Source organism: Mangifera indica, chromosome 4, assembly GCF_011075055.1.
Source record: "Mangifera indica cultivar Alphonso chromosome 4, CATAS_Mindica_2.1, whole genome shotgun sequence".
In the NCBI taxonomy this organism is placed as follows: Eukaryota; Viridiplantae; Streptophyta; class Magnoliopsida; order Sapindales; family Anacardiaceae; genus Mangifera; species Mangifera indica.
The window spans coordinates 2,017,681-2,044,840 of NC_058140.1; the positions used below are offsets into that span (position 1 = coordinate 2,017,681).

The 27,160-nt window shown below is 32.6% G+C and overlaps 2 protein-coding genes and 1 pseudogene across 2 annotated transcripts; 1 reads left to right on the forward strand and 2 right to left on the reverse strand.

Annotated features, from left to right (window-relative positions):
- The first annotated feature begins 206 nt into the window (after positions 1-206).
- On the forward strand, positions 207-27,160 carry LOC123213639 (zinc finger CCCH domain-containing protein 48-like). Its single transcript, XM_044633111.1, has 12 exons — positions 207-270; positions 392-475; positions 1,319-1,442; positions 1,571-1,636; positions 2,121-2,162; positions 2,249-2,612; positions 24,829-25,014; positions 25,131-25,232; positions 25,451-25,600; positions 25,943-26,119; positions 26,389-26,483; positions 26,576-27,160. Exons 1-12 carry the CDS (start codon positions 207-209, stop codon positions 26,661-26,663), a joined length of 1,542 nt encoding a protein of 513 aa, XP_044489046.1. The 3' UTR covers positions 26,664-27,160.
- On the reverse strand, positions 5,184-6,608 carry LOC123212920 (annotated as a pseudogene).
- LOC123212921 (beta-amyrin synthase-like) lies at positions 17,627-18,280 on the reverse strand. Its single transcript, XM_044632165.1, has 4 exons — positions 18,157-18,280; positions 17,995-18,075; positions 17,807-17,890; positions 17,627-17,717 (listed from the first exon to the last, which is right to left on the reverse strand). Exons 1-4 carry the CDS (start codon positions 18,238-18,240, stop codon positions 17,706-17,708), a joined length of 261 nt encoding a protein of 86 aa, XP_044488100.1. The 5' UTR covers positions 18,241-18,280; the 3' UTR covers positions 17,627-17,705.

Sequence of the window (27,160 nt, forward strand, 5' to 3'; positions counted from 1 at the left end):
GCCGAATACTGTTGAAGACAGAACCGGTATAAGGTTAAAATTGGGTTGGACCGCGGTCGAACCTCTGGTTCGAACATGAACCACGGTCCAAACGGTCTAGGTGGTTCCATAAAACCCAACTACAAAACCTCAAATTATCGTGACAAAGGAACAACGACGTGGTGGATGACGGGTATCAAAGATCGAAGGATGATGGTCAGGCGATTATGGTGGTGGTCGGAGAGGCAACGACGACTGCACAAATGGAGCTGGAGTGGCATCCAGAAACAGGCAATCATCTAGGGAACATGGACTTGCTCTTCCAGTAGCCACGACAGAAAGCAAACACAGAAATCATAGATTGGAAGAGAATGCAGTTCTGCTTTTAGATTTTATATTTGAATTTGGATAGAAGTTGTATTGGTTTTCGCTTATGATTGCTGGAGATTGGTTGAATTCTGTGGGTGTTTGATTTTGGCAATTTCAGTTGTGGGAGGTTTGTGGTTGTGTGTTTATTGAATATCATGTGAAGATTTGCCCACCTTGTGCTTGGTTTTTTGCCTGGCTGAGCTGCGTTTTGTTTGGTTAGTGAATCATGAAGAGACATTTGCTTTATCATAACTTACAATTATCTACTTTAGATGGATGGATAAAAATAATATTAAAGTGTATGATAATATATATAAATATATATAAAATTATATATACAAAATAAGTATCTATAATATTATTTATATTGGATATAATTGTTTTCTATGATGGGATATATGTTGTAATAATTAATAGGGCATGTGTTTGTAGAATTGAATTTGTTTAATGCATATGTTTTGTTTTGTTTTGATGCAAAGTTAATTGTTATTACTTATTACATTTATGTTTAATAATACATATATTTTGTTAATTGTGAAAACTGAAAAATTATGCACAATATAAAATTTATTGTGTAAAACATATGTAATTACTAATTAAACATAATTTTTTTATGTTTTTACATAAAAATGTAATTTCGATCCAACCGACTGGTCTAAACAGTTCAATCAGTCTGACCAAAATCAGTACATAAAACGGTTTTTATCCCAGTCCAATTGTGAAAACCTTGAATATCCTTTTTTTTTAAAAGACCTTGCCCATCATCCTTCCTTTGACGCTTTTACCTTGATTTGGTTTGCTAAATATATAAATTATTATAATATTTATTAAACATTAAAATTAAAAAATTAATTATTAGAGATTATCTTATAAAATTAACGCTGGTGGACAAACAGTTAAAATGAAAGATTTCCGTTATGTTGATTTTGAATTTAAATTAGAATCGGATTCGTGTCTGACACCTGTTAAGCATGTGATTACGTGGCAAAATCTGTTGCTGACCCGGCAAACGGAATGCCACGAAGTAACGCTACCTATGTGCATCTCTGCATGTACGGGCGTGCGCTCTTCCGAGAACATAAACACACATCTCTGTATGTATGAGCGTGCGCTCTAAGATCTTTCTTTCTATTTTCAAAATTCTCAGAGTTCAACTTTTTCGAGCTCTAAAATCTTTCTTCTACTTTCAAGATTCTCAGAGTTCGACTTCTTGAAATCTCAGGTTTGTCGATGTCTCCCTCTCAATCAAGCCTGTTGTTGTTATTACTGAACGGACATCGAAGAAGCCGTAATCACGCTTGGACGCGTATAAGGGTTTTCTTCTCGTTTTAGAGTTTCATGCTGATGTGTTGCGGTCGGTTAAGGAGATAAGGATTGGAGTTTGAATTTTAAAATATGCGAAATATCAAGATTACTCTTCAAGATTTTGATTACTGTTGATCTAGATTTAAATATGTGGAATATCAAGAATACTCTTCAAGATTTCGGTTACTGCTATCTAGATTTTGTTTTACTTTTTGGGTAGGGTTAGGGTTTTTGTAATTTCTTACTTGGAATGGGAGCATCAAAGGATTCGACGCAATTTGGGTCTTCGTCATGCGTCCGTATTAAAATAGTATGTTATTGGGCATGGTTTCTTCGGAAATTCAGTTCCTGTTACTAATTAACAGTCAGATATTGTGGGATACCTTCTGACAATTTGATCTTTGATGGGACCGTTTAATATGACTCTGTTATTTATTGATTCTCTTGTACATCTTTCTTCATTATAGTTTGGACGTTAAGGTGACCAGGGACTTCATATCAAGGGAAAGGTAATCTTTACTTGTTGGTGGACAGGCTGCTAACCGTGCATTATGCAAATTCTATATGGTTGGAAAGTGCAACAGAGCCCCTGTAGGTTTCTACATTCACAACCACCGATCCTGACTGAACTGTCAAGTGATTTACTTGAAAACCTGCCAAGGAAGAATACCAATTTTAGTGGCCCGAAGAATGTATGGACTTTGAGTGGCTCAGAAGATGGAATTACGCATAATCAAATCAGAAACACCCCCAATTATAACAGACCTAAGAACTCCTTGGCTTCTTCTTCTGAAAGTGTTGAGTCAGGAAACAAGATAAGTACATTAAAGACTCCACCAATCGTCTGTGAATACTGGCTATCTGGAAATTGTGTGAAAGGTGATAACTGCCGGTTTATGCATTCATGGTTTTGCGGGAATGGGATCTCAATGCTGGCAAAGCTTGATGGGCACCAGAAGGTAAGCTTGTGATCACTGATATGTTTTTTCAGGGTTATTTTAAAATTCTGTTTGGCCTTGAAGGAAGGAGATAAATTTAACAAATGTGTACCAGCTCCTTGAATGGTTAATGGATATATTGTCTGGCCAACTACTTATTTTTTTAATTATGCTTTTACACTTTTCTTCCTTTATTTGTGATTTTAAGAAAACTTACGGAATATTAAATATTTAAATGTTAAATTGACAGGCTGTCAGTGGGATTGCCCTTCCTTTAGGGTCAGGCAAGCTTTATTCAGGCAGTAAAGATGGAACAGTACGAGTGTGTGACTGTCATACTGGTCAATGTGCCAATGTAATCAATCTTGGTGATGAAGTTCTGCTTGATTTGTGACGGGCCATGGGTCTTTATAGGCATGCCTAATGTTGTTAAGGTTAGCCTATAGTAAATATAGATTTTTTGGTTTCCTTTATTACTATATCTGTTCAATCTTTAAACCTTTATAGTTTTGTGCTCAAAGTTAATTTTGCATTTGTTTGGATGTTGTAGGCGTGGTTATTGGTCATCAACAGAATTTTTCCTTAAGTGAACCGGTCGGCCAAGTTTATTGCATGTTTGTTGCTACGAAATGTCTCTCTTGCTGGAGCACAATGTAATCTTTGAACATTTAGATTTATTTTTGAAATGAAATTTTTTTTGTGTGCTCATTATTAATGTAAGTTTAGTTGATCTTATGAAAGGAAAACTATCATTTGAGTATATTTTCAAAATGTGAAGTTAGAGACATTCAGGTTGGTCCTGATGGCCTCATTTTCACTGGTGATGGAACCGGGATGTTAAGTGTATGGAAGTTGCTGGCAAAGTCAAGTGGATGAGCCTTCTCATTAAAATTTGTACAAGACACAAGTTGCTGTATGAATTGCAGAGTTTGACTGTATATGAAGAGGCATAGAAAGAACTTAACACTGGTTTTTTATCCTTGGTGATTTTTTCTAATTTTTTCATGGGTTCTGCTTTTCAATCTGTTCAAATGTTTGTAGAAGAACTGTATAATTTAATACTGGAACAAAATTATGTTGTTAGCCCTCTCATTCATTCCATGGAATAGCTTTTGCTTTGTTGACAATACTGTTCACTTCTATTCCATTTACCTATGGATGATGATGTCTTCCCTGGACTTGTCATCAAGATTACTCCTTCCCAACGTAACAAATTTTAAAAGTAGTTTTCTTGTCGAGATCTTAATATTACGATATTAAGCTCTTATAGGAAGCAGTTCCATGTGATTGTGTACACAAAATATAATACAAAAGCTTTGTCAGCAGCATTTACCTCTTTTCTTTTTCCTTGTGAGATTTTTTTTTGCTTTGCAACAACATATTTTATAGGTAAATATTTATGCTACAAGAATCATGAACTATGTGTGGATTCAATCTGAATTCAAGCTAGCCATTGAATGCATAACTCCCAACTTGAGTTCGAGTTTGATTTCATTAGAGTGTGAGAAGTTAAAATTTTGGCTAAAAAAAGTATAATAAAATAAAAGAATTAAAAATGTATAGACTTACAAAGGCTATCTAAGTTCTTGTTGCTTACAAAAGAATTAAAAATGTATAGTTAAATAAAAGAATTTGGCTAAAAAGTATAATAAAATACAAGAAGATAAATCTAGCTTTCTCTCTGTATATTTTATTTATTTATTTTTTTCCAATGTTTCAATAAATCAAATGGAATATTTGTGATTATCAAGAGATTTAATTTAGACAATGAAAAATTACAATTAATAATAATATTATTATTATTTAAACCTTAATTGGGAAGCTTATGTATCTTGTCTCACTTGAATAGTTATATTCTAGTAGTTGGTATGCTACATTAACTTTAGGAAATAAAGTTTTTCTTCTTCATAGATTTATGGTTTTTTTCTTTTTGGATTTTGTGGAGATTTGAAGATAAGAATGAAGACCAAATGCTTCTCACTTTCTCTCTTTCAAAACTCAAATTCAAACAGTTGATTCAATTAGTTCTATCAAAACTTAATGATCAATATAGTCCAAAAGTTTTAAATCAATTTAAATTAATGATTGAATCAACTTGTACCAAATCATGATTCAACAATTGGGTCAAACTATTACAATGATGTCAACATGACATCATACTAATATTATCGTAAAAATTTTGTAATTAATGAAATTAAATCAAATCCTAACATTGGGAAGGCATGCGCCATTCCATAGAGATGCATTTTCATTTTGTTATATATTATTCTATTTTGTATTTAATATATTTTAATTAACAATAAAATTATATGTCTCTTATTCTAATATACAAATAGATACACACTTATGTATGTTATATATAATTTTGATCTTGAAGCATCAAAAATTGATAACTAAGGAGTTGAGTGCCTTCATTTTGGATTTTTGCTAGAAATTCAACTAACCAAAACCGCAAAATGATCATTTAAGTAACAAGATTACTAATCAAAATGCTAAAGGTTAATCCTATGTGCTTAACTTTATGTACAAACAATGATATATCATCGTATGATTAAATAATCCAAAATTAAATATCAAATCAAACTTAATCTTATAATAATACACATTTTGGACTTTTATTAAATGCTAAATACGAAGAGGGGAAGAAATTTTATGAAGGGTTCCTCATTGGCCGTTGTCAAACAAGCCTTTTTGAAGAACCCAGTCTTCTATCATTGTCTGTGAGTTAAGTGGCTGGTCAGTAGGCACAAGATGCCCAGCACCAAACAAAACAACATTGCACAGACTCCCCCATTTCTGCACCCACCCAGCAAGCTCTTCATTAACTCGCCAGACTTTTCTTTCTGCCATCAAAAACCTCTCAATTCCTTCCCATTTCAATGTCTTCACCCAAGCCTCGGTTGACACCGGCCCTTCTGTCAAATCAAAGTACCCTTGATACAATAGCACCTTGGATTTCTTCACCAAAAATTCCACCATGTGTTTCACACTCTTCATCACATCTTCATGAAATGCATCCCCCACAACATCACTACATATGTCAAAAACTATGCTTTCTTTGGTCCCCAAGGCCTTTTTAACCTCAGCAATATTTATAAGATTAGTCACCAAGTATGTTTGGTAAGGAGCCTTTTTACTATAATCATCCAAAGTGGGTAAGCCAGTCATGTTTTGCAACAACTGCAGAATCTCATTTTTCGTGTCTCTTGCCTCACTCCAATTCCCCATTTTGACTAACTCAACTGCCCGCCGTTGAACTTTCTCCATATCCCTCTTTTGCCTCTCATTGATCAAACCTGAAAAATAAGCATTCAAAGCATGAGTATTGACTTGAATTACTGGGTCAGTCAACCCATCACCAATAGCAACTCCTTGCAAGTTCACTCTTTTAGACTCTGGCAGCTGCAAATTCTTCTTTAAAATATAGTACCCAATTGCAGGAACATACTTTCCTGCATAACTCTCACCAGTAACATAAAGAAGTCTGTTTTTAAACAAGGGATCAGCTTCAAGAAACCCATTAATGGCTTTAAAAAGATGCTTAGCAACAGAAATTTGATCCCTTGGGATCTCGACATCACTTGCAGCAAAACTAAACCCAGTTCCAATGGGATTATCAAGAAAAAGAAGGCCAAGATGCGGTTCCAAGAGCCCGAATTGGGTTCGAGTCTAAGATGTTCGACATTTTCACTCTGATAATAGTTAACGCGCCAAGGGTCGAGTTCAAAAAAGTTACCAATCATGGAGGAGCAGCCAGGGCCACCCTGAAGCCAAACGAGAAGTGGGGTTTCTGAGAATTGCGAAGTGGGTGTTTGTGCTTCATAGAAGGTGTAGAAACTGGCGGAGCCGGTGGCGAGGTTCACGGGAAGGTAACCGGACTTGGTGGGGAGGGCTTCATTGGGGAAGAGAGGAGACGATGAAGAGGAAATGAGAAGGACAAAAGTGATGAGGACGAGCAAATCAACGGTGGTGGTTAACTGCATATCGGTTTTGGGGAGTCTCTGGCCTTTGATTTGAGTTTGTGGTGTAGCAAATTTTGTAGAATTGGTGGCTTTTGTAGACAAAATGAAAAATGAGACTCGAGCCAATGCCGATTGAGGAAGACTTACTCAAACTACTGGTTTATAACAATGAACTCAATTTATGAATCGGGTTCATAATTGAATTTGATTTATTTAATTTTAATCTAAATATTTTATATTTAACTTGTAAATTAAATTCAAACTAACTCGTATTAAATCTATCCCTTTACTCAAGTCTTATCTCCAAAGGTATCTTAAAGTTTCTCCACCAAATTTTAGTAAGGAATTGTTGTCAAAGATCCCGATCAAAACAGTTGGATTGAAAATGCTTGGATGATTGGTGCATTTATGGACACAAAATGTTGAATTTTACAATTGTGACATAAAGTATGTTACTGTTATAAGTGCTAGTGTGGGCATGAACCATAAATTCATGGCTGAAATTTTGAATAGATGCTTTGTTGGTATTGACTGAGAAATGATATTTGGCCTCATGAAATAATAAAATTATGTGCGTGCGCACTTCTGAGAACATAAACACATTCTCTCGTACTCGCTCTTGGCGCTCTAAAATCTTTCTTTCTATTTTCAAAATTCTCAGTGTTCAACTTTTTTGTGCTGTAAAATCTTTCTTCTACTTTCAAGATTCCCAAAGTTCGACTTCTTGAAATCTCAAGTTTGTCGATGTCTCCCTCTCAATCAAGGTTGTTGTTGTTATTACTGAATGGACATCGAAGAAGTCGTAATCACGCTTGGACTCGTATTAGGGTTTTCTTCTCGTTTTAGAGTTTTATACTGATATATTGCGGTCGGTTAAGGAGATAAGGATTGAATTTTTAAATATGTAGAATATCAAGATTACTCTTCAAGATTTCGATTACGACTGATCTAGATTTAAATATGTGGAATATCAAGATTACTCTTCTAGATTTCAATTATTTCTGATCTAGATTTAGTTTTACTTTTGGGTACGGTTAGCCTTTTTTTAACTTCTTTCTTTTAATGGGATCAAAGGATAGCAATTTGGTTCTTCGTCATGGGTCCTGTATTAAAATAGTATGTTATTGGGCATGCTTCCTTTGGAAATTCAGATTCTTGTTACTAATTAACAGTCAGAGACTGTGGGATTACCTTCTGACATTTTGATCTTTGATGGGGCCGTTTAATATGACTCTGTTATTCATTGATTCTCTCTGTACATCTTTCTTTATTATAGTATGGGATTACCTGAACTCGGATGTTAAGGTCATCTTTCCTTGTTGGAGGACAGCCTGCTAACTGTGCATTATGCAAATTCTATATCGTTGGAAAGTGCAACAGAAGCCCCAGTAGGTTTGTACATTCACAACCACCGATCCTGACTGAACTTCCAAGCGAATTACCTGAAAAGGGGCCAAAGAACACACAGAGGAAGCTATTTCAAAATGCTTAAGAGCAGAAGAAAATGAACACACAGAGGAAGAAGGAAGACAGAATTTTCAGAGAGAAGAGTCACACGTTTTTCATTCCAGAAACTTGTTCAAGCATACATTCCTCAGTCTTGCCTATAATACGTGCCTAATAAAAATGAGACCGAACCAATTGATTGCTAAGATTAGAAAAATAACGAACAATTCTCCTCAAAACAACATCACCTTATTTAGTCATATGACACCGTATTCCAACCAAAACAATACTACAAAATCTCAGCTGAATTTCATGCTAGGAAATCTCAGCAGTTGAATTCAGTTCACTCTGCATCAGTTGCCCCTCCCCGAGCGATCTCATTTAGCAGTTGGGTTCTTGTGGGAGCAATCTCACTCACCCACTATTTTCTCTTCACAAAATTATATGTATAAACAATAAAAATAAATGACTTCATGAAATAATAGATGCTTTGATGGTATTGACTGAGAAATGATAAATAACTTCATGAAATAATAAAATTATATGTATAAATAATAAAAATAAACTTAAATATAAATAATAACATATTACCACAAGATTGATAATTTTAAATTAGAAATAAAACAATATTTAATCATATAATAATATGTCATTGTTTATATATAAGTTAGTGTTTATTATTTGTACACACAATATTACTCTTTAGAAAATTAAATTATTATTGAAAGTAAAATTTATCATATTATACATAAACGGTTTCATATTAAATCATTATTGAATGTGAGACTACAGAATCATTTAAAAAAAAAAAAAAAACCTTGTTTCAAACTCGTGGGACAAAAAAAAGAAAGAAAGAAACTAGGTTCTTGTTGCTTGGTGAAAGATCCAAATACAAGAAGATAAATCTGCTCTCTTTGTATATTTTAATTTGTTTATTTTCCCAAAGTTTCAATAATTCAAATGTTTACTTTTCGTTAATTGGTATGCTACATTACCTTGATGAAATAAAAATTCTCTTCTTCATAAATTTAATTTTCTTTTTAAGTGAAGTATGAAGATAAGAATGGACCAATAGGCTATTGACTAAAAAGAAAATAGAGGGAGTTTTAAAGGACTTTAGAGTCTTTTTCATTATAGATAGTTGGATTGATTACTTTCCGAAAATTTTGCTAAATATTAAAAATATCATCTCCTTTGAACTTACATTGAAAATGTGAGCTAGAGTTAGGATTAGATATAAGTTGAGCTCAATCCTAATATAAGTTGACCTTGAGTTTGACTTGAATTGATAAAGAGACAACTAGAGTTCAATGAGAGTTCTTCAAATTGGTCTTGAGAAAAGTTTAAGTTTAACTTGAGAGAGAGTTCGAAGCTCATAGTTTAACTAAAGTTTGAGACTCAGATTTTTTGTCCAATATCAAAATGAGATCATTTTACCAATTAAAAAAAAAAAGACTTAAAACTTAACTAAAATAACATCAATTTGCCAACCATTAGACTTGACTCGAATCAAGTTAGACCAAGCTTGAATTGAACCAATTAAAATGGTTGGCTTGCTAGTTAGACCGAATTGAACTCCATTTTGTTCAAGTTTGGCGTGGTTCCTCCTTGAGCCGAGAGCTACAACTTGAGCTTAACTTTGGCTCAACAAATATGAACTTGAGTTGAGCCATCTTTTAAGACATAATCAACTCGAATCCAATCTAACCCTAGTTGGAGTTACATTCCAAAACAATAAAATATGTGCATTAATCATGAGTACTAATTTATATATTAATAATAATTTGTCACCATCTAATCATATAGCGACATATTATTGTTAATATACAAATTATTACTTATGTATAATTTTATTCATTTTCAAAAGCTTACTAAAAAATGAATACTCGGAGGTGGGATACATTTCAAGATTACACAATCGCTACAAAAAGATCAAAGAGATTAGGATTTACTGAAAAAGAAAAAGAACTTTATTTTTAATTATGAAAAAAAAAAACAATTTATAGATGATTGTTCACCAACGTGATTCTTTTATCAAGAGCAACTCTTCGAATGATAACTAAAATAATGACGAAAAAAAGAGATGAGGGATTGGTTGTGTCAAGTTGTTAATATGGTAGTTTGTTGTGTGGTTGACCCATTTTCATGAAAAAGGCAAAAGTACGGTGGATCCAAATCAAATTGGGTTTGGATTCAAAAATTGATTTAACTTTGTTCGAACTCGTTTAGTTCAAATTCGTTTAATTTGAATTTAAACTGAGTTCAAGTGAAAAGTTTAGACTTGCTTCTAAAATGAGCCAAACTTGAGTTAACAAGAATTTAACTCAGTTTAGCTCACACTCTGAATATGAAGCTCAATTTGGTTTAAACTTGGTTTGTAACTCTATTCGAATTATATTAAGGAATTGTTAAACGAAATTATTTTGTCATTGAATCACGAATTCGAATCATGAATCTGAGCCACATATTTTAACTATAAATTGCTTTCCAAATGTTGCATTTAGCTTAAACTTTTTTTTTATGGAAATTCATTCAAGAACATGTGGTTAACTTTTGTTTCCCTGACAAACCATTTGGGACAGAGAATTTTGTTGAAAAGAAAAAAATATCCTATTTAGTGTTAGGTGAAAATTGACACAAACCCTAAATTTTACAGTTGGTATAAATACTAATTTATATTTAATCCTATAAAATTAATGGGAGTATGCAGTTGATGAGTATGATTCTATTTTTATAATTATATAAGCTATTACAAATACTGCATATTGTGAAGAGGATTAATATGTTTGAGATTATATGTTAACAATAATAAAGACGGTAAAATATGCTATTGCTAGTAATAAATTAGTGTAATTAAGGTCTTTGATTCTTCGAATTTTACCGATATATAATAAAATAATATTGTGTATATATATTTTTGGTATATAATTTATATATACAGATAATATATCATCGTGTGATTGAGTATTAATTTATCTTTAATTTAAAATCATCCAATCATATATTGACACATCATCTGTGTATCCAAATTGTATACCAAAAATATGTATACTTAGTTTTATTGTATATAATATGACCACTCAAGGGCTCTAGCTAGCTGGCCTCTTAGCTTCTTCCTTAGCAATATTATTAGAGTAAATTACAATTTCCCATCAAGTTAATTTGGCTAAAAAACACTTTTCCATTCATTGATGGAATGAATCATATTTTTCCACTCATAATCTTGTTAACATAGATGCAAACTTGTAATTTCTATATTATCTTTAACTGGTTCAGCCTTTTTAAACTTATTATATTACTCTTTAACTAAATTTTAACATATCTTCCCTAACTAAATGCAACATTTTCACCTCACCATCCAAAAAAACAAACCCACAAAATCTTGCCCGTGGGGATTGCAACTATGGTTGATGGACACTTTTTCTCTTCCAATCTCTTTTTTCTCTGGTCTAATTTCTTTTCTCACTCAATTAGAAACACGTAAACACCATAAGATGATCACCTCATCTGGTTTCTTCTTTCTTCACTCCCATTACCTCCCATTACCACTACCACTCCCATTAGTTCACATTACCTTTTCGCATTCCTCTTTGTAGTCTCCAACTCCTTCTTTTCAGTTTCTTACTTTGAAGCCACCCATAAAGAAAAATAAAAAAAAACTCTTAAGTTGAAACATCACAAGAAAAGACAAACTCCTTTTCAACTTATTATTTAAACACCACTCGTTGTAATAATGTTGACTTCATCATCTTTATCATCAACTGCAGTTACAAGTGCAACGTCCCACAAATGATACCAAAAAAAAAAAGACTGGTGAACCTTCACCCTTGCCTGGCTCATTCTCCACACCACCAAACCATCTGCTACCACCTTATCCATTTTCTTCTCCCTTAAATATTCGGATAGCTTCATAGTCTTTGACATCTCCTTCTACATTGCCATCAGTTGCAAATTCATCTTTTGGTTCCTCTTTTTTTGTACCGACTGTTATAAATAGGTTCTTCATTTTTTATGAACTTTTATAAACCCTTATGTTATATGTATTTAGTTTAAAATATCCAATTATATATTTAAATTATCATGTAAGTAATATTTTATTATTAATTCAAAATTATTTAAACTTTAATTAGATATATTTTTGTAAAGAATGTTGTGAGGAACACTATGACTTCCTTTATGATAAAAGTTAATAAAAGCATTAAAATCGGCGAGTAAGAATTAGTCTAAACCTGTAGATTATCTTAATTTATTATATATATGTATACGAATGACAAATATACCTGCTGAAGGGCTTTTAATTTCTTATATCATCATCATCATCATTATCACCAAAATATTATAACAAATAGCTTAATCAGTGGTTACAACAAGAAACTTTTAACTCAATTGGTACCATTTAATTCAAAGGTACATAAGTGTTTTCTGCTCTATCTATCATTTAGTGTTGGGTAGACTAAACATAAACAAATAAACCATAGCCATTACATTGGATTACAAAGATTTAAGAAAAGATATTATCATGACTTGTAATTGTTGTGCAATAGAAACATAAAACACATTTTCTATGTTATTGAATATAATAAATAATTAAGTTAGAAAATAGAAATGCAGAAAAATAAAAGAAAGAGAACATAAGAATTCACGAGGTTTGATAAATGTGCCTACGTCTTCAGCATCGCTGATTACTTTCACTATCTTTAAAAATTAGTTACAAAGAAAATATAAACTATTAGAGATCTCTAATAATAGAATTCTCTCAATACAATTGTGTTTGGGTATAATTGTTTTTAGAATGTTTTGAATTAAAACCAAGGCTTCTATTTATAACCTTTAGTAATATACAAAGAGAATAGAATAATCAATGTAGGACCTAAAAAGCCAATTTTTCAATAATCTCAAGCTTGGTGATTTAGCGAGTCCCACCAAATTTCTCGTATATTTTCTTCTTCAGTAATGACTTCAAATGCGCCTTTTGGTGCTATTTAAGCTTGCAGGATGTTGATTAAGTTCAATAATGATTGAACTTGATTGTTGTTACCACCTTGGTCATCATATCTGCAAGGTTCTCAACAGTCCCAATTTTCAAGAGTTGTATATTCCCTTCTTCAATAATCTCTTGTACAAAATGATGTCCAACGTCAATATGCTTAGTTCGTACATGGAACACTGGATTCTTTGCCAAATGAATTGAACTTTGGCTATTAAAGTACACATTGACATGCTTCTGAACAATTCCTAAATCTTCCAACAATCCTTGTAACAAAATAGCTTTCTTTACAGCCTCTGTAACTGTCATATACTCTACCTCTGTAGTAGACAAAGTAATTTTAGAATACAAGGTAGACTTTCAACTTATTGGTGCTTTCGCAAGTGTAAAGACATAACTAGTAATTGATCGACATTTATTTAAATCATCAGTATAATTAGAGTCAATATATCCAATCACATCTTAACCAAGTACATCATCCTAGTCAAATGCTAAACCAACATCTACAGTCTTTAGTAAGTACCATAGAATTCATTTCACAGCTTGCCAATGTCCCTTACCAGGATCATGCATATACTTGCTCACAACTTCAAATGCATGTGAAATATCAGGCCTTATACACACCATTGTATACATCAAGCTACCGACCATATTAGAATATGGAACTTATGACATATATCTTCGCTCTTCATCTGTACAAGGAGATAAGGAAGCACTAATCTTGAAATAAGGAGCAAGTGGAGTATTTACAGGTTTTGACTTCTCAGAAATGACAAAATGGTGTAATACCTTCTTCAGATATTCTTTTGAAGTCAAACTAACCTTGTTTCTTCTTTTATCTTTACTAATCTCCATACTTAGAATCTTGTTGGCTTCTCCCAGATCTTTCATTTCAAACTCTTAATTAAGTTATGTTTTCAATTTCTTAATTTCTTCTTGGTTCGTTGAAGCTATCAGCATATCACTAACATACAATAATAGATAAATGAAAGACCCATCTTGTAGCATGTGAAAATATACACAATTATCATACTTGTTTCTTGTGTACCTATGCTCCATCATAAATCAATCAAATCACTTGTACCATTGTCTTGGTGACTGTTTCAATCCATAAAGCGACCTCTTCAGTTTGCAAACCTAATTCTCTTTATCAGCAGCCTTAAATCTTTCAAGTTGAGTCATAAAGATTTCCTCTTCCAAATTACCGTGTAGAAACATAATTTTCACATCAAGTTGAACTAGTTCGAGATTCAATTGTGCTACCAAGGCCAACAAAATTCTAATAGAAGAATGTTTAACAACTGGAGAAAATACCTCATTGAAATCAATCCCTTCATTTTAAGCATAGCCTTTTGCTACCAACCTTACCTTGTAGTGAACATCTTCTTTGTTAGGAAATCCATCTTTTCTTACATAAACCCACTTGCACCCAATTACCTTTTTGTTCTTCGGTAATTGAACTACCAAGTTTCATTTTCCTTAAGGGATTGTAATTCCTCATCCATAGCTTTCTTTCACTTTTTAACTTTTGGACTTCTGACTGCTTCTTTAAATGTGGAAGGAATATCATTATTTACAATTGGAAGTGCATAAGCTACCATATCAGCAAATCGAGTAGGTTTACGTATTTCTCGTTTTGTTGCTGCTAAGGTTTTTAGGTTGACACCTTTCCATCTTCACTCTCTTCTTCTGCCACTCAAGTGTCACAATCATTTTCAACAACTCTAATTAGGTTTATTGTTGTGATTGTTTCAAACTCCACCTGTTACAAAGTACACTCCACTTGTTGTTGAGTATCATTGTCTTCTTTGTTACCATCTTTAACATGGCAGATTCATCAAAGATAACATCCCTACTGTGAATGATTTTCTTTAAATTTAGACACTAAAGACGATATCTTTTCACTTTAGAACTAATCCCTATGAAAATTGCTTTCTTAGCTATCGGATCTAATTTAAACTCCTTTATATGATAGTAGGCAGTAGAACCAAACACATGTAAGGAATCAAAATCATTAGCAAGTTTTTCAGACCACATCTCAAGGGTGTTTTCCCCTCAATTGTAGTGGATGGTAAAAGATTTATGAGATGATATGCAAAAGTAACTACCTTAGCCCAAATGTTTTGCCCAACCTAACATTGAACAACACATATCTAACCTTCTTCAGCAAAGTTCAATTCATGCATTCTACCACCCCACTCTGTTATGGTGATCTTTTGATTAAGAAATGATGTACAATACCTTTAGCCTAACAAACTTCAAAAAATGGATCACTAGTATACATACCATCATTATCAGTCCTTAGTCATTTGATCTTTCTGTCAGTCTGAGTTTCAACAATCTTTTTTCATTTCAAGAAAACACCTAATACATCATTCTTCTTCTTTAAAGCATACACCTATGTTCTTCTAGAAAAGTCATCAATAAAAGTAATAGAGTAATGTCTACCTTCCAAGGAAGTTGTCTTTGTAGGTACTCACACATAAGAGTGAACATAATCCAAAATAACTTCAGTATTATGAATTGTAGTACTAAATTTTACTATTGTCTATTTTCCTAAGACACAATGCTCATAAAAATCCAACTTGCAAGTCTTTGCTCTTTTCATTAAGCCTTGTTTCACCAAACTAAATAAGGTTTTTTCCCCTGCATGTCCCAAACACATATGTCAAAGTCTGGTTATTTCAACATTTGCATCATTTTCAGATACTGTAACTACTGATTCAAAAATTATACCACCATTATAATGATACAGGTTATTTCTTCTTGTACCTTTCATCATTATAAGGGCACCAGAGATAACTTTCAAGACTTCATCTCACATTGACACATCAAAGCCTTTGGATTCTAAAACTCCTAAAGAAATAAGATTTTTCTTCAACTGTGGTACATATCAAACGTCTATCAGAACTCTAGTTGATCCATCATTATTCTTTAAACAGATTGAACTTATCCCTACTATTTTACAAGAACTATCATTACCCATGAAAACAACTCTACCATTTAGTTTTTCATAATTGAATAACCATTTTTTGCGTGGACACATATGATATGTATAACCCAAATCTAGAAGCCATTCATCATACTAAGATGTCGATGGTAGACTTACTAAAACAAAGTTTGTCTCATCTTCTTAAAGTTTAGCTATACATGCATCTGAAGCAACTTTGGTCTTACCTTTATCTTTCCTTTGTAACTTCGAATAATTTTTCTTCCAATGTCACTTTTTTTTTCAAAAAGCACATTCATCATTACTAGGTCTTTTCTTTGACTGAGATCTACCTCTTTTTTCTTACTTATGACTTTGACTTCGTCTTCTTGTAGTAAAGGCTTCAGTAGTCATCTTTTTATTCTCTTGTTGATCTTTCTTTCGAATTTCACTATTATTCAAAGCAGCACATACTTAATCGTAAGTTAATTTCTCATTTCCATAAAGTAATGTAATGCTTAAATGATCTAATTTTTTAGGAAGGGATCCTAGTAGAAGTATTGCCTTATTTTCATCTTTGAAGGTTTCATCTAGGTTCAGTAAATCAACTATCAACTAGTTAAAAGTATCAATATAATCACTTATACTTGTAACAAGTTTCAATTAAAGACAAAACAATCTCTTCTGTAAATAAAGTCTATTCTTATTGCTTTTCTTTATATACTTGCTTTCTAATGTCTTTTACATCTTACTTGCAAAAGTCTCTTTCATGAGTAGATATTTTTGCTCACTACAAAGACATGTACAGATTATACCACAAGTTTGGCGGTTGATCCTCGTCTATTCTTTGTCATCCATCTTCTCTAGTTTTTCCTCCTCTAGAGTTATATCAAGATTTTCTTGACACAAGGCGTCCATCACTTCACATTGCCATAAGCCAAAATTGTTTCGGCCATCAAATTTTTCCATATCAATTTTTGTGGTTGTCACAATTGTCTTTATTGATGTCAATGCCATTTTCTACTGACTGCAATTTACTTGGTAGATAGTTTTTCAAATAACCAAGTTTCACAAATTTATATTCAATAGCTAAAAAAAAATTACTATAACCTAGGATAGTAGTAAGTGCCAAAAATAATAATATATACACCAGAAAAATACCTAGGAAAGATTGGTGGGGACAAAGCCTCCTTAAAAACCAACCTCCTTGGACAACATTTTTCTAGACATGCACATAACCATATAAATAGCTACTTACTATCCTAAATCTAGGTTATGATACCACTTGTTGTGTAGTAGAAACATAAAACACAATTTCTATGTTATTGAATATAACAAATAATTAAGGTACAAAATAGAAATGCAAAAAATAAAAGAAAGAGAACACAAGAATTTATGAGGTTCAATAAATATACCTATGTCCTCAATGCTGTTGATTACTTTCATTATCTTGAAAGAATAGTTACAAAGAAAATATAAAACTATTAGAGATCCCTAATAATAGGATTCTCTCAATACAATTGTATTTGGTTACAATTGTTTTTGGAATGTTTTGAATTAAAACTAAGGCTTCTATTATAGTCTTTGGTAAAATACAAAAAAAAAAATAATAATCAATGTGGGATCTAAAAAGCCAATTTTTCAACAGTAATTAACTTGTTTCTATATTGATTTTCTCAAACATTAGTCTTGGAAGGCAACGAAACCCTCTTTCGGTATTCAACAAGAGCCCACAGTGGAAAAATATTTCTATACATTGCGTAATGTAACATGCAGTTCTTCATAAACACTCATGTAATTTCCTCCAAGCATTACATCATTTATTCATTAATTATTTATTGAAACATTTGAACTTAACATGTGCTGATTTTTTCATTTCTTTCAACTGTACCTGTTGGGGAAAATCACCATCTTCTAGTTGAGAATTAATTATCAACTTAGTTGCATGGTGAATAGGAGTTGGGTCTCTTTCTGCCTGACAATCCAAAGAACAATCACATAAAAACATAAATAGTACAAAATTTGTCTTGGTGCTTAAACATGAAAATATAATTTTGATAGCGGTTTATTGAAACTAACCTGTCCACCATGAATTAAACCCATTATAGCCCATGCAGTGTGAACTAAATTTGACTTGTTTCCTTCAAGAGGTATGTATTTCTAAATGCCCAAGACAACAAACTAGTACATATGTTTAGTATGTTGTAATACAGTAAAAAATCAATTGACACAAATACATACCTTTTCTGGGCAAGAACGATAACTTTCACCCCAACCACCATCCTCTCTTTGTGATTTAAGAAGAAAATCAACACCTCTACGCATAGTTATAGAATTGTTGTAAGTCTTGCCAGCTGCTGCCAATCCTCCAAGTGCAAACCAAGTACCATATGTAAAACAGACTCCCCAATTTCCATACCTATATATGTATAAATATATTCATTGAAAAAATATATATCAGGTAAAAAGGTTACTACACATTTGTTGTTTGTGCATAGTTTGGAAACTGAGATGAGGTTGAAATGGAATGTGGGTATACAAAGGGCATTTTTTAGTATGAGTTTATCTAATCAGACATCTTCTATTTGTGTGGCTTGAGTGGTGGTCCCATTAGGTAATTTAACAAATGTTCAAGAAGATAGATATTTTGTGTTGGTACAAAATTCTGGGGAACATATTATATGGTCACTAGCCTCTGAATCTATTATCCAAACATCTGGAGAAATAAAAGTATTAAAGCACGAAATCGTACCTGCGTAGGGAGTTGAGATGTCGTTACCCTTTGGTATCTGATTTAGAAGTTGAATCAGTTGATCATATTATTCAGATGAGAGTCTGGTTGTAGATCCTAGACTAGTTGAAGTAGTTTGATTTGTAGTGGGCCCTTCTGCCTTTGTTTTGCTGGATCCAGGACGACCATGCAACTTTCAGCAAGTGTCCTTGGTATGATTACATCATTTGCAATACTCACAATATAATTTTCCTTTTGTTTGGGTGGTTGATTGTAATTATTAAAACTGTTTGAGACTTGACGAAAATTGTTAAAAGTCTGGGTGCCAATTTGATTTTGTGTTGTGGATGAAAATAAGCCATTGGATCGCTTGACTCCATCCTGTCCATTCATCTTGCCATATAAATTAAAAGCTTAAGATGGCCCTAATTCATTTTCTTCTCCAGCTACCTGCTTCCTTTGATAAATATTGAGGGCAATCGCTCTTTTCTCCTCATCATGCTCGATGCTCCTCTGACTTTCATCTTGAATGGCAAGATGATATGCTCGTCGTAGTGATGACACCTCTGCAAAGGTAAGTATATGAGTTCTGAAAGCGACAAATCCCTCATTTAGCCCTATTAGGAAATGCGTCAGCCTTTCCCGTTCCTTTACACGTTGAATCTATCTGAGAACCTTTGATGGTGCAACGATTGACTCTTCGACAGAATCTAATTCGTTCCAGGTAGCGAAAAGTCTATTGAAGTAGTTTGTGACACTCTGATTTTCTTGTCGGATCTTTGCAAAGGTTTGTTGAACACTATAGATCTTCGCAAGATCTAAAGCTCTATACATGTGTTTGATGAATCCCCATAGCTCGTCGGCGTCTTCTATAGGTGGTAGGCCAGTTGCGATTTCCTCAGTCAAACAGTTGCTAATCCAGGCTCAAATAAGGGTATTACATCATACCCAAAATCAGGCAAGATCGGGTTCAGATGGCATAGGTACAATGCCATCAACGAATCCAATCTTGTCCTTTCCAATGAGCGCTCTTCTGAAATCTCTAGCCCACTATGCATAATTCTCAGCTCCAGTTAACATTTGTTTTATCAAAACGAGTTCTGGTCTATCTGATGGTGAAGCATAAAGAACATCTCCAGGCTCCGATTTATTTTTGTTTGTAGGAATCAGGAGAAAAGCTGGCATTTGTGATGTTTCAGTAATGGATTCAATCGATATAAGATCAACGGATGTTGCTTTGATTGGCTTCATCTAATCCAGTTCTTCTTTATGCAGGTTAATGGGATATAAGTGAGGCTGTCTTGTATTGGAACTGAACAAAAGATTAAAAAATGAGCAATTCGGAACCTTGCTCTAATACTATGCCAAAATCTAAGAGAGCAGAGTTAGCTCAATATAGTGAACTAGAGAAGCTCAGGAAAAGTAAAGAAAGAATTATTGTTTTCTATTACTTGTATATACAATCTTTACATGCAATGACTTATATACTGTAAACTCTAATCTATCTTTGGTAATGAAATATAAATTATACAAATAAAGTTATGCTTTGAATGGAAAAATAATCTGCTAATCAATGTGTGATTTCTAATAATCAGGGATATGATTTCCAGGAATAATGTAGGATTTCCAGGGATGTGATATGATTTGATTTCCAATATAAATTACCAAGTCACATGATTGTGTAAGTGCAATTGCAAGAGCCATTTGAAATGAAGCAAGTAGATAATTTGAGCATGCCTCAACAATAAAACCTACTAAAACACACAATCAAAAGCATCAATTAAAGAGTTGAATCGAGGAATATTAAAATTTTTTTTTTTCAAGCTTTTGTATGGACAATTTTGAATTTATTGCGAGAAAATTTAAAAAGAAAGTTCAAGTGACAAGTAAAAATAGACTTGATTTAAGTTGTCAATCGCGATGAAGGGTGAAAAAGAGAAAGTGAAGAAGAAGAGACTTATCAAGAGGCAGGAGAAGCTAGCATCACTGTAAAACGGGTCAAGTTCGGGTCGATTCGGTTTGAGAAGTTGACATTACTAGGTTTTTGTGGCAACTGGTCGGTGACACTTGACTAAATTTTAACAAAAATACAATTGTTTCCGTAATCATTGGAAAAATGGAAATTAGATTGTATTTCATGATTTTATAATTATAATTTGACTATATATTCGAAAAAAATAAATTAGATTATAATTTGATTGTATTTTATAATTTTAAAATACTATTTCAACCGTCTTTTATGGTAGATTCGAACACAATTGACTCAAAATTTGAGTCTATATTTGGTTTGAATAAATCAAACTTAAATTGAGGCTTCAATAAAACAACTCAATTCTAGTTCAAAAACACATTGACTTCATGGCATAATAACTATAATATTTTTCTTCTCTAATAATTTTTTGTTAACATGATGTGCATCATTCAAACCTATTTAAGTTTAAACTCGAATTAATTATTTCAAATTTGAGTTGAATTCAAATTTAATTTTAATTTTTTCAAGATTTAGTATGACTCAATTCTACTCAAATTCATTCAACCCTAATTATACAATTAAAAAACAATAAAAATTATAAATTTAAGCATTATTTATGATGTTTTAACATATAATTAATTAATTTTAAATAAGCACACGCATCTCTAAAAAAAATCATTATGATATTTTAGCCTGTTTTAATCCCAGACGGGATTCACGTGATCTTCTAATGATACTATCCATCTCGTTAGTGATTATCTAATGATATAGTATGTCAATTTGAATAAGTTCAAGCTGAGTATAATTCGAATTCAATTCAAACTCTAATTGGCCCTATATTTGGTTTGGATCTAATTTATTCATATTTAAACTCTTATGTTTTAACTTAGAAACCAGTAATTTGCTAGATTATGGAAAACCATGTATAACAAAAGTTAGATAAATATATGATTTGTTTATCACTATAGGTGGATACAAACCAATTGAACCCAAGCATTCATTAGCCTGAGTTTGGTAAAATGGGATCAATCAAGTTTGTCATGTCAAAGTTAAAAATAATTTGAATTTGACTCAATCCTTAAGTTTGAAGTTCAAAGCTTGCTTTGAGTTCAAGACTCGAAATCGTAGTTCAGAGTTTCAACTTAGATTTGTAACTCATGTTTGCAGCTCATTAACAAAACGATATTATTTTACCCAATAATAATAAGAACAACCTCATTTTTACAATTAGTTTATATTATTTGAATTGAGTCATAAGTCAAACTTGAATCAAATTTAATCATTCATTGACAGCTTAGTTTGGTCTCTACCCTATTTATCTCTCAAATTCAAATATGTTATTTACAATGGTGTCTGTTTTGCGCTATTATGGTTAGGAAGTTAATCATTTTAGCGCTTTTTTTTATCCTACACCCTTTTAATCTCATTTTTTATTATACATTTTTTGTTGAAACTTCAATTTCATACTCGGTTTACCCTAATCCTCAACCTTAAAAACTTAGTCTCTTTAACGGATCATACCTTTGTTAATTTATAAGTTTTTATAGTTTTTGTTGTTGTTTTGTATTTAATTTACTATAAAAATGATTTATTTATATCAAATCTACATTAGAATAAAAACGTATTTAATTTTTTAGATCGAATAAGTGAAAAACATAATATTTTAACTTTTTCTAGAAAAGAGTAGGTGGGACTGACTCACAATTTCTAGTATATTTAATTAATATTTTAAAAAGTTTATGTTAAACTGACCCACAAGTCTTACCTCAAGACTTCCAATGCAACTTGCATGGTCCATAGGCTTAACACAAGCTTGTAATCTTACGGATTGTGTCAAAAAAGGGGGTATGGGCTATGCCACAGTTGAGACTGGTCCTCATAATATGTCTATTAATAAGTCTATTTACTAAAAACCAATAGGCGATTCACTAAAAAGAAAACAGAAAGAGTTTAAAAGATTTGGAGACTTTTCATGATAAATAATTGGATTGATTACTTTAAGAAAAATTTTGCAAAATATTAAAAATATCATCTCCTTGCCACTTAAATAGTTAGACTAAGATACTATGTTGAGTTGAGCTCGAACATAAATCGGTTATGAGTTTGGCCTGAATCAATAAAACAACGACGATAGTTTGATTTGAGTTTTTCGAATTACTCTTAAAGGAAGTTTAAGTTCAATTCAGAGAAAAGTTTGAAACTTAAATTTGTTGAACAATATCAAAATGATATTATTTTATTAGTCAGAAAAATAACTTGAAACTTAACCGGTCTAATCTTAATTGGAGTTATATTTCCAAATAATAAAATTACGTACATTAACCATAAATACTAATTTTTATATTAACAAGAATATATCATTACTCAATTACATTGTAATACATAATTGTTAATATATAAATTATTGCTCATTATTAACATTTATAATTTTGCTCATTTTCGAAACCTCACTAAAAAAAATAAACACTCTGAGATTGGATCCATTTTGAGATTAAAGAATCACTACAAAAAATCAAACAGATTAGGGATTAAAAAACAATCCTTGATTTTATAACTCATGAAAAAAAAAAAAATTTGGATGGGGTTGAATACACTCAGTAGGCATTGAAATTTTCCGTTAATTTAAAATAAATTGTTGTAAAATTTATTAAAAATAAAAATAAAAAATTAATTATGAGAGATTATTTTGTCTTATAAAATTGATATTGAATTAGAATTAAAATAGGATTTGAAATTGGGAGCCGTTAAGCATGTGATTACGTGTCATACATCTGGCACTCGTTTTCTTATTCCAAACGGAATTCGTCAAAGTAACGGCTACCCAAGTGAATCTCTATACATGTGTGTCCGCTCTTCCGAGATCATAAAGACATTCGCCTTTCTTCTATTTTTTTCAAAATTCTCTGAGTTCTACTTTTTCGTGCTCTAAAATCTTTCTTCTATTTTCAAGATTCTCAGAGTTCGATTTGTTGAAATCTCAGGTTTGTGGAATGGACATCAAAGAAGCTATAATCAAGCTTGGATGCGTATTAGGGTTCTCTTCTCTTTTTATTATTATTCTTTTTCATAGGTTTGGTTTTAGAATTTTATGTTCATCCGTTGAGGTTGGTTAAGGAGATATTCAAGATTTCGATTACTGCTGATCTTGATGCGTTGCGGTTGGTTAGGGAGATAAGGATTGGAGTTTGAAGTTTTTTATTCGTGGAATATCAAGATTACTCTTCAAGATTTCGATTACTGCTGATCTACATTTAGTTTTACTTTTTGGGTAGGGTCAGGGTTTTTTCAATTTCTTTCTTCCAATGGAAGCATCAAAGGATTCGATGCAATTGGGTTCTTCGTCATACGTTCCTGTATGTTATTGGGCCTGGTTCCTTTGGAAATTTAGTTTTCCTTGCTTGTTACTGATTAACAGACAGAGATTGTGGGATTAGCTTCTGAAATTTGGATCTTTGATGGGATTTGGATTGTCTTTGAAGGAATGGTTAATATGTCTTTGTTTTCCATTGATTCTCTCTCTATATCTTTCTTTATTATAGTATGGAGGTCAAGGTGCCCAGGGGACTCTCATATCAAAGGGAAGGACAGCCTGCTAACCGTGCATTATGTAATTCAATCTAGTTGGAAAGTGCAACAGAAACCCCTGTAGGTTTTTACATTCACAACCGCCAATCCTGACTGAACTTTCAAGCGCTTTACCAGAAAACTGGCCCTTGAGTGGCAGGAAGAATGTGTGGAGTTTGAGTGGCTCAAAAGATGGAATCAGAAAGACCCTCAATCATAACAGACCTAAGAACTCCTTGGCTTCTTCTTCTGGAAGTGTTGAGTCAGGAAAAAAGATAAGTACTTTAAAGACTCCACCAAAGGTCTGTGAATACTGGCTATCTGGAAATTGTGTGAAAGGTGATAACTGCCGGTTTATGCATTCATGGTTTTGCGGGAATGGGATCTCAATGCTAGCAAAGCTTGATGGGCACCAGAGGTTAAGCTTGTGATCACTGATATGTTTTTTCAGGGTTATTTTAAAATTCTGTTTGGCCTTGAAGGAAGGAGATAAATTTAACAAATGTGTACCAGCTCCTTGATGGTTAATGGATATATTGTCCGGCCAACTACTTATTTTTTTAATTATGCTTTTACACTTTTTTCCCTTTATTTATGATTTTAAGAAAACTTATGGAATATTAAATATTTAAATGCTAATTGACAGGCTGTCAGTGGGATTGCCCTTCCTTTAGGGTCAGACAAGCTTTATTCAGGCAGTAAAGATGGAACAGTACAACTTTGGGACTGTCATACTGGTCAATGTGCCAATGTAATCAATCTTGGTGATGAAGTTGGTTGCTTGATTTGTGAGGGGCCATGGGTCTTTATAGGCATGCCCAATGTTGTTAAGGTTAGCCTATAGCTAAATATATATTTTTTGGTTTCCTTTACTATAATCAGTTCCCTCTTTAAACCTTTATAGTTTTGTGCTCAAAGTTAATTCTGCATTTGTTTGTGATGTTGTAGGCATGGAATATTGAGTCATCATCAGAATTTATCCTTAATGAACCAGTCGGCCAAGTTTATTGCATGGTTGTTGCTAACGACATGCTCTTTGCTGGAGCACAGGTAACATGAACAATTTAGATTCTTTTGACAATTGAAATGTTTTTGTGTGCTCATTATTAATGTAAGTTTTGTTGATCTTACGAAAGGAAAACTATCATTTATATTTTTATTCACCAAATTTTATGGCATGCCCTTTTTGTTGTTTAACGTGTTTCGTCATCATCTTTTTTGGTTATTACAGTGGTCTGAAAAGTTGATTATTTCATTTGATATTGCAGGATGGTGGTATTTTTGTATGGAAAGGCAGTCCTGGAGCTGAGAATCCTTTTCATCATGTTGGATCTCTAAGAGGCCACTCTCACACTGTGACATGTTTAACTGTTGGACGCAATATGCTTTACTCTGGTTCCATGGACAATACAATAAGGGTAAGTTGTCATTTTTAAGATTATCTTCTAGTGTTATGACTGGTTATTAGAAGGTGGATGCCTTAAATAAATGCCCAAGGCTATGTTATTTTAGAAGTCTATATAATGTGGTACTGCCCTTTTTACTCATGCAATAAATGCCCAAGGATAATTTATTTTTCTTATTGATTTTTCTTTGGGTTCTAGGCTGATGCTATATATCATGCCATTGAGCAGATGCGTTCTATTTAAAATTTTATTTTAATATACCTCTAATGTTGAACTTTTGTTTAACTAGTATTTTGGTTATACATATTTCCTCATGTGCTAATCTCTCTCTCTTGTCTTCCTTTCTTAAACTAGGTTTGGGATCTTGATACTCTACAGTCTGTTATGACACTAGATGGTCATACTAATGCACCATTGTCTCTTCTATGCTGGGATCAATTTTTGTTATCCTGTTCATTGGACAAGACTATAAAAGTTTGGGGTGTTGCAGGAGGCAACTTGGAAGTAACCCATACACATAACGAAGAACATGTATGTGGTTTCGTGATCATTTTTTTTTTCTACTGTATGATTTTGTTTGTTTGTGCATTTCTTTCCACACTTGAACCGTTAGGCTTCTTTACTCTAGTTCCTACTTTGTATATTTGTTGTCAGGTCTATTATATGTGATGCATTATAGTTTTAGGATTTAATAAAAATATACCACCTCCCATTTTCCGTCTTCTGCCTTCTCTGTGGCTTTAATAGCTTTGATGTTTACTTCATTAATTGACAGTAATCTTGTAATATGTTTGCTACAGGGTCTGCTTGCGCTTTTTGGGTTGAATGATTTTGGACAACCAGTATTATTGTGCGCTTGTAACGATAATTCTGTTCACCTATATGATTTACCATCGTCAGTATCTTCTTCTTTAATTTATTAGAATAATTTACTAGCTGACATATATTTCCTTTTGGTTAACAAATTGCAACTTTTTTCTGACATAGGTTTATATATTTTCAAAATGTGAAGTTAGAGACATTCAGGTTGGTCCTGATGGCCTCATTTTCACTGGTGATGGAACCGGGATGTTAAGTGTATGGAAGTTGCTGGCAAAGTCAAGTGGATGAGCCTTCTCATTAAAATTTGTACAAGACACAAGTTGCTGTATGAATTGCAGAGTTTGACTGTATATGAAGAGGCATAGAAAGAACTTAACACTGGGTTTTTTATCCTTGGTGATTTTTTCTAATTTTTTTCATGGGTTCTGCTTTTCAATCTGTTCAAATGTTTGTAGAAGAACTGTATAATTTAATACTGGAACAAAATTATGTTGTTAGCCCTCTCATTCATTCCATGGAATAGCTTTTGCTTTGTTGACAATACTGTTCACTTCTATTCCATTTACCTATGGATGATGATGTCTTCCCTGGACTTGTCATCAAGATTACTCCTTCCCAACGTAACAAATTTTAAAAGTAGTTTTCTTGTCGAGATCTTAATATTACGATATTAAGCTCTTATAGGAAGCAGTTCCATGTGATTGTGTACACAAAATATAATACAAAAGCTTTGTCAGCAGCATTTACCTC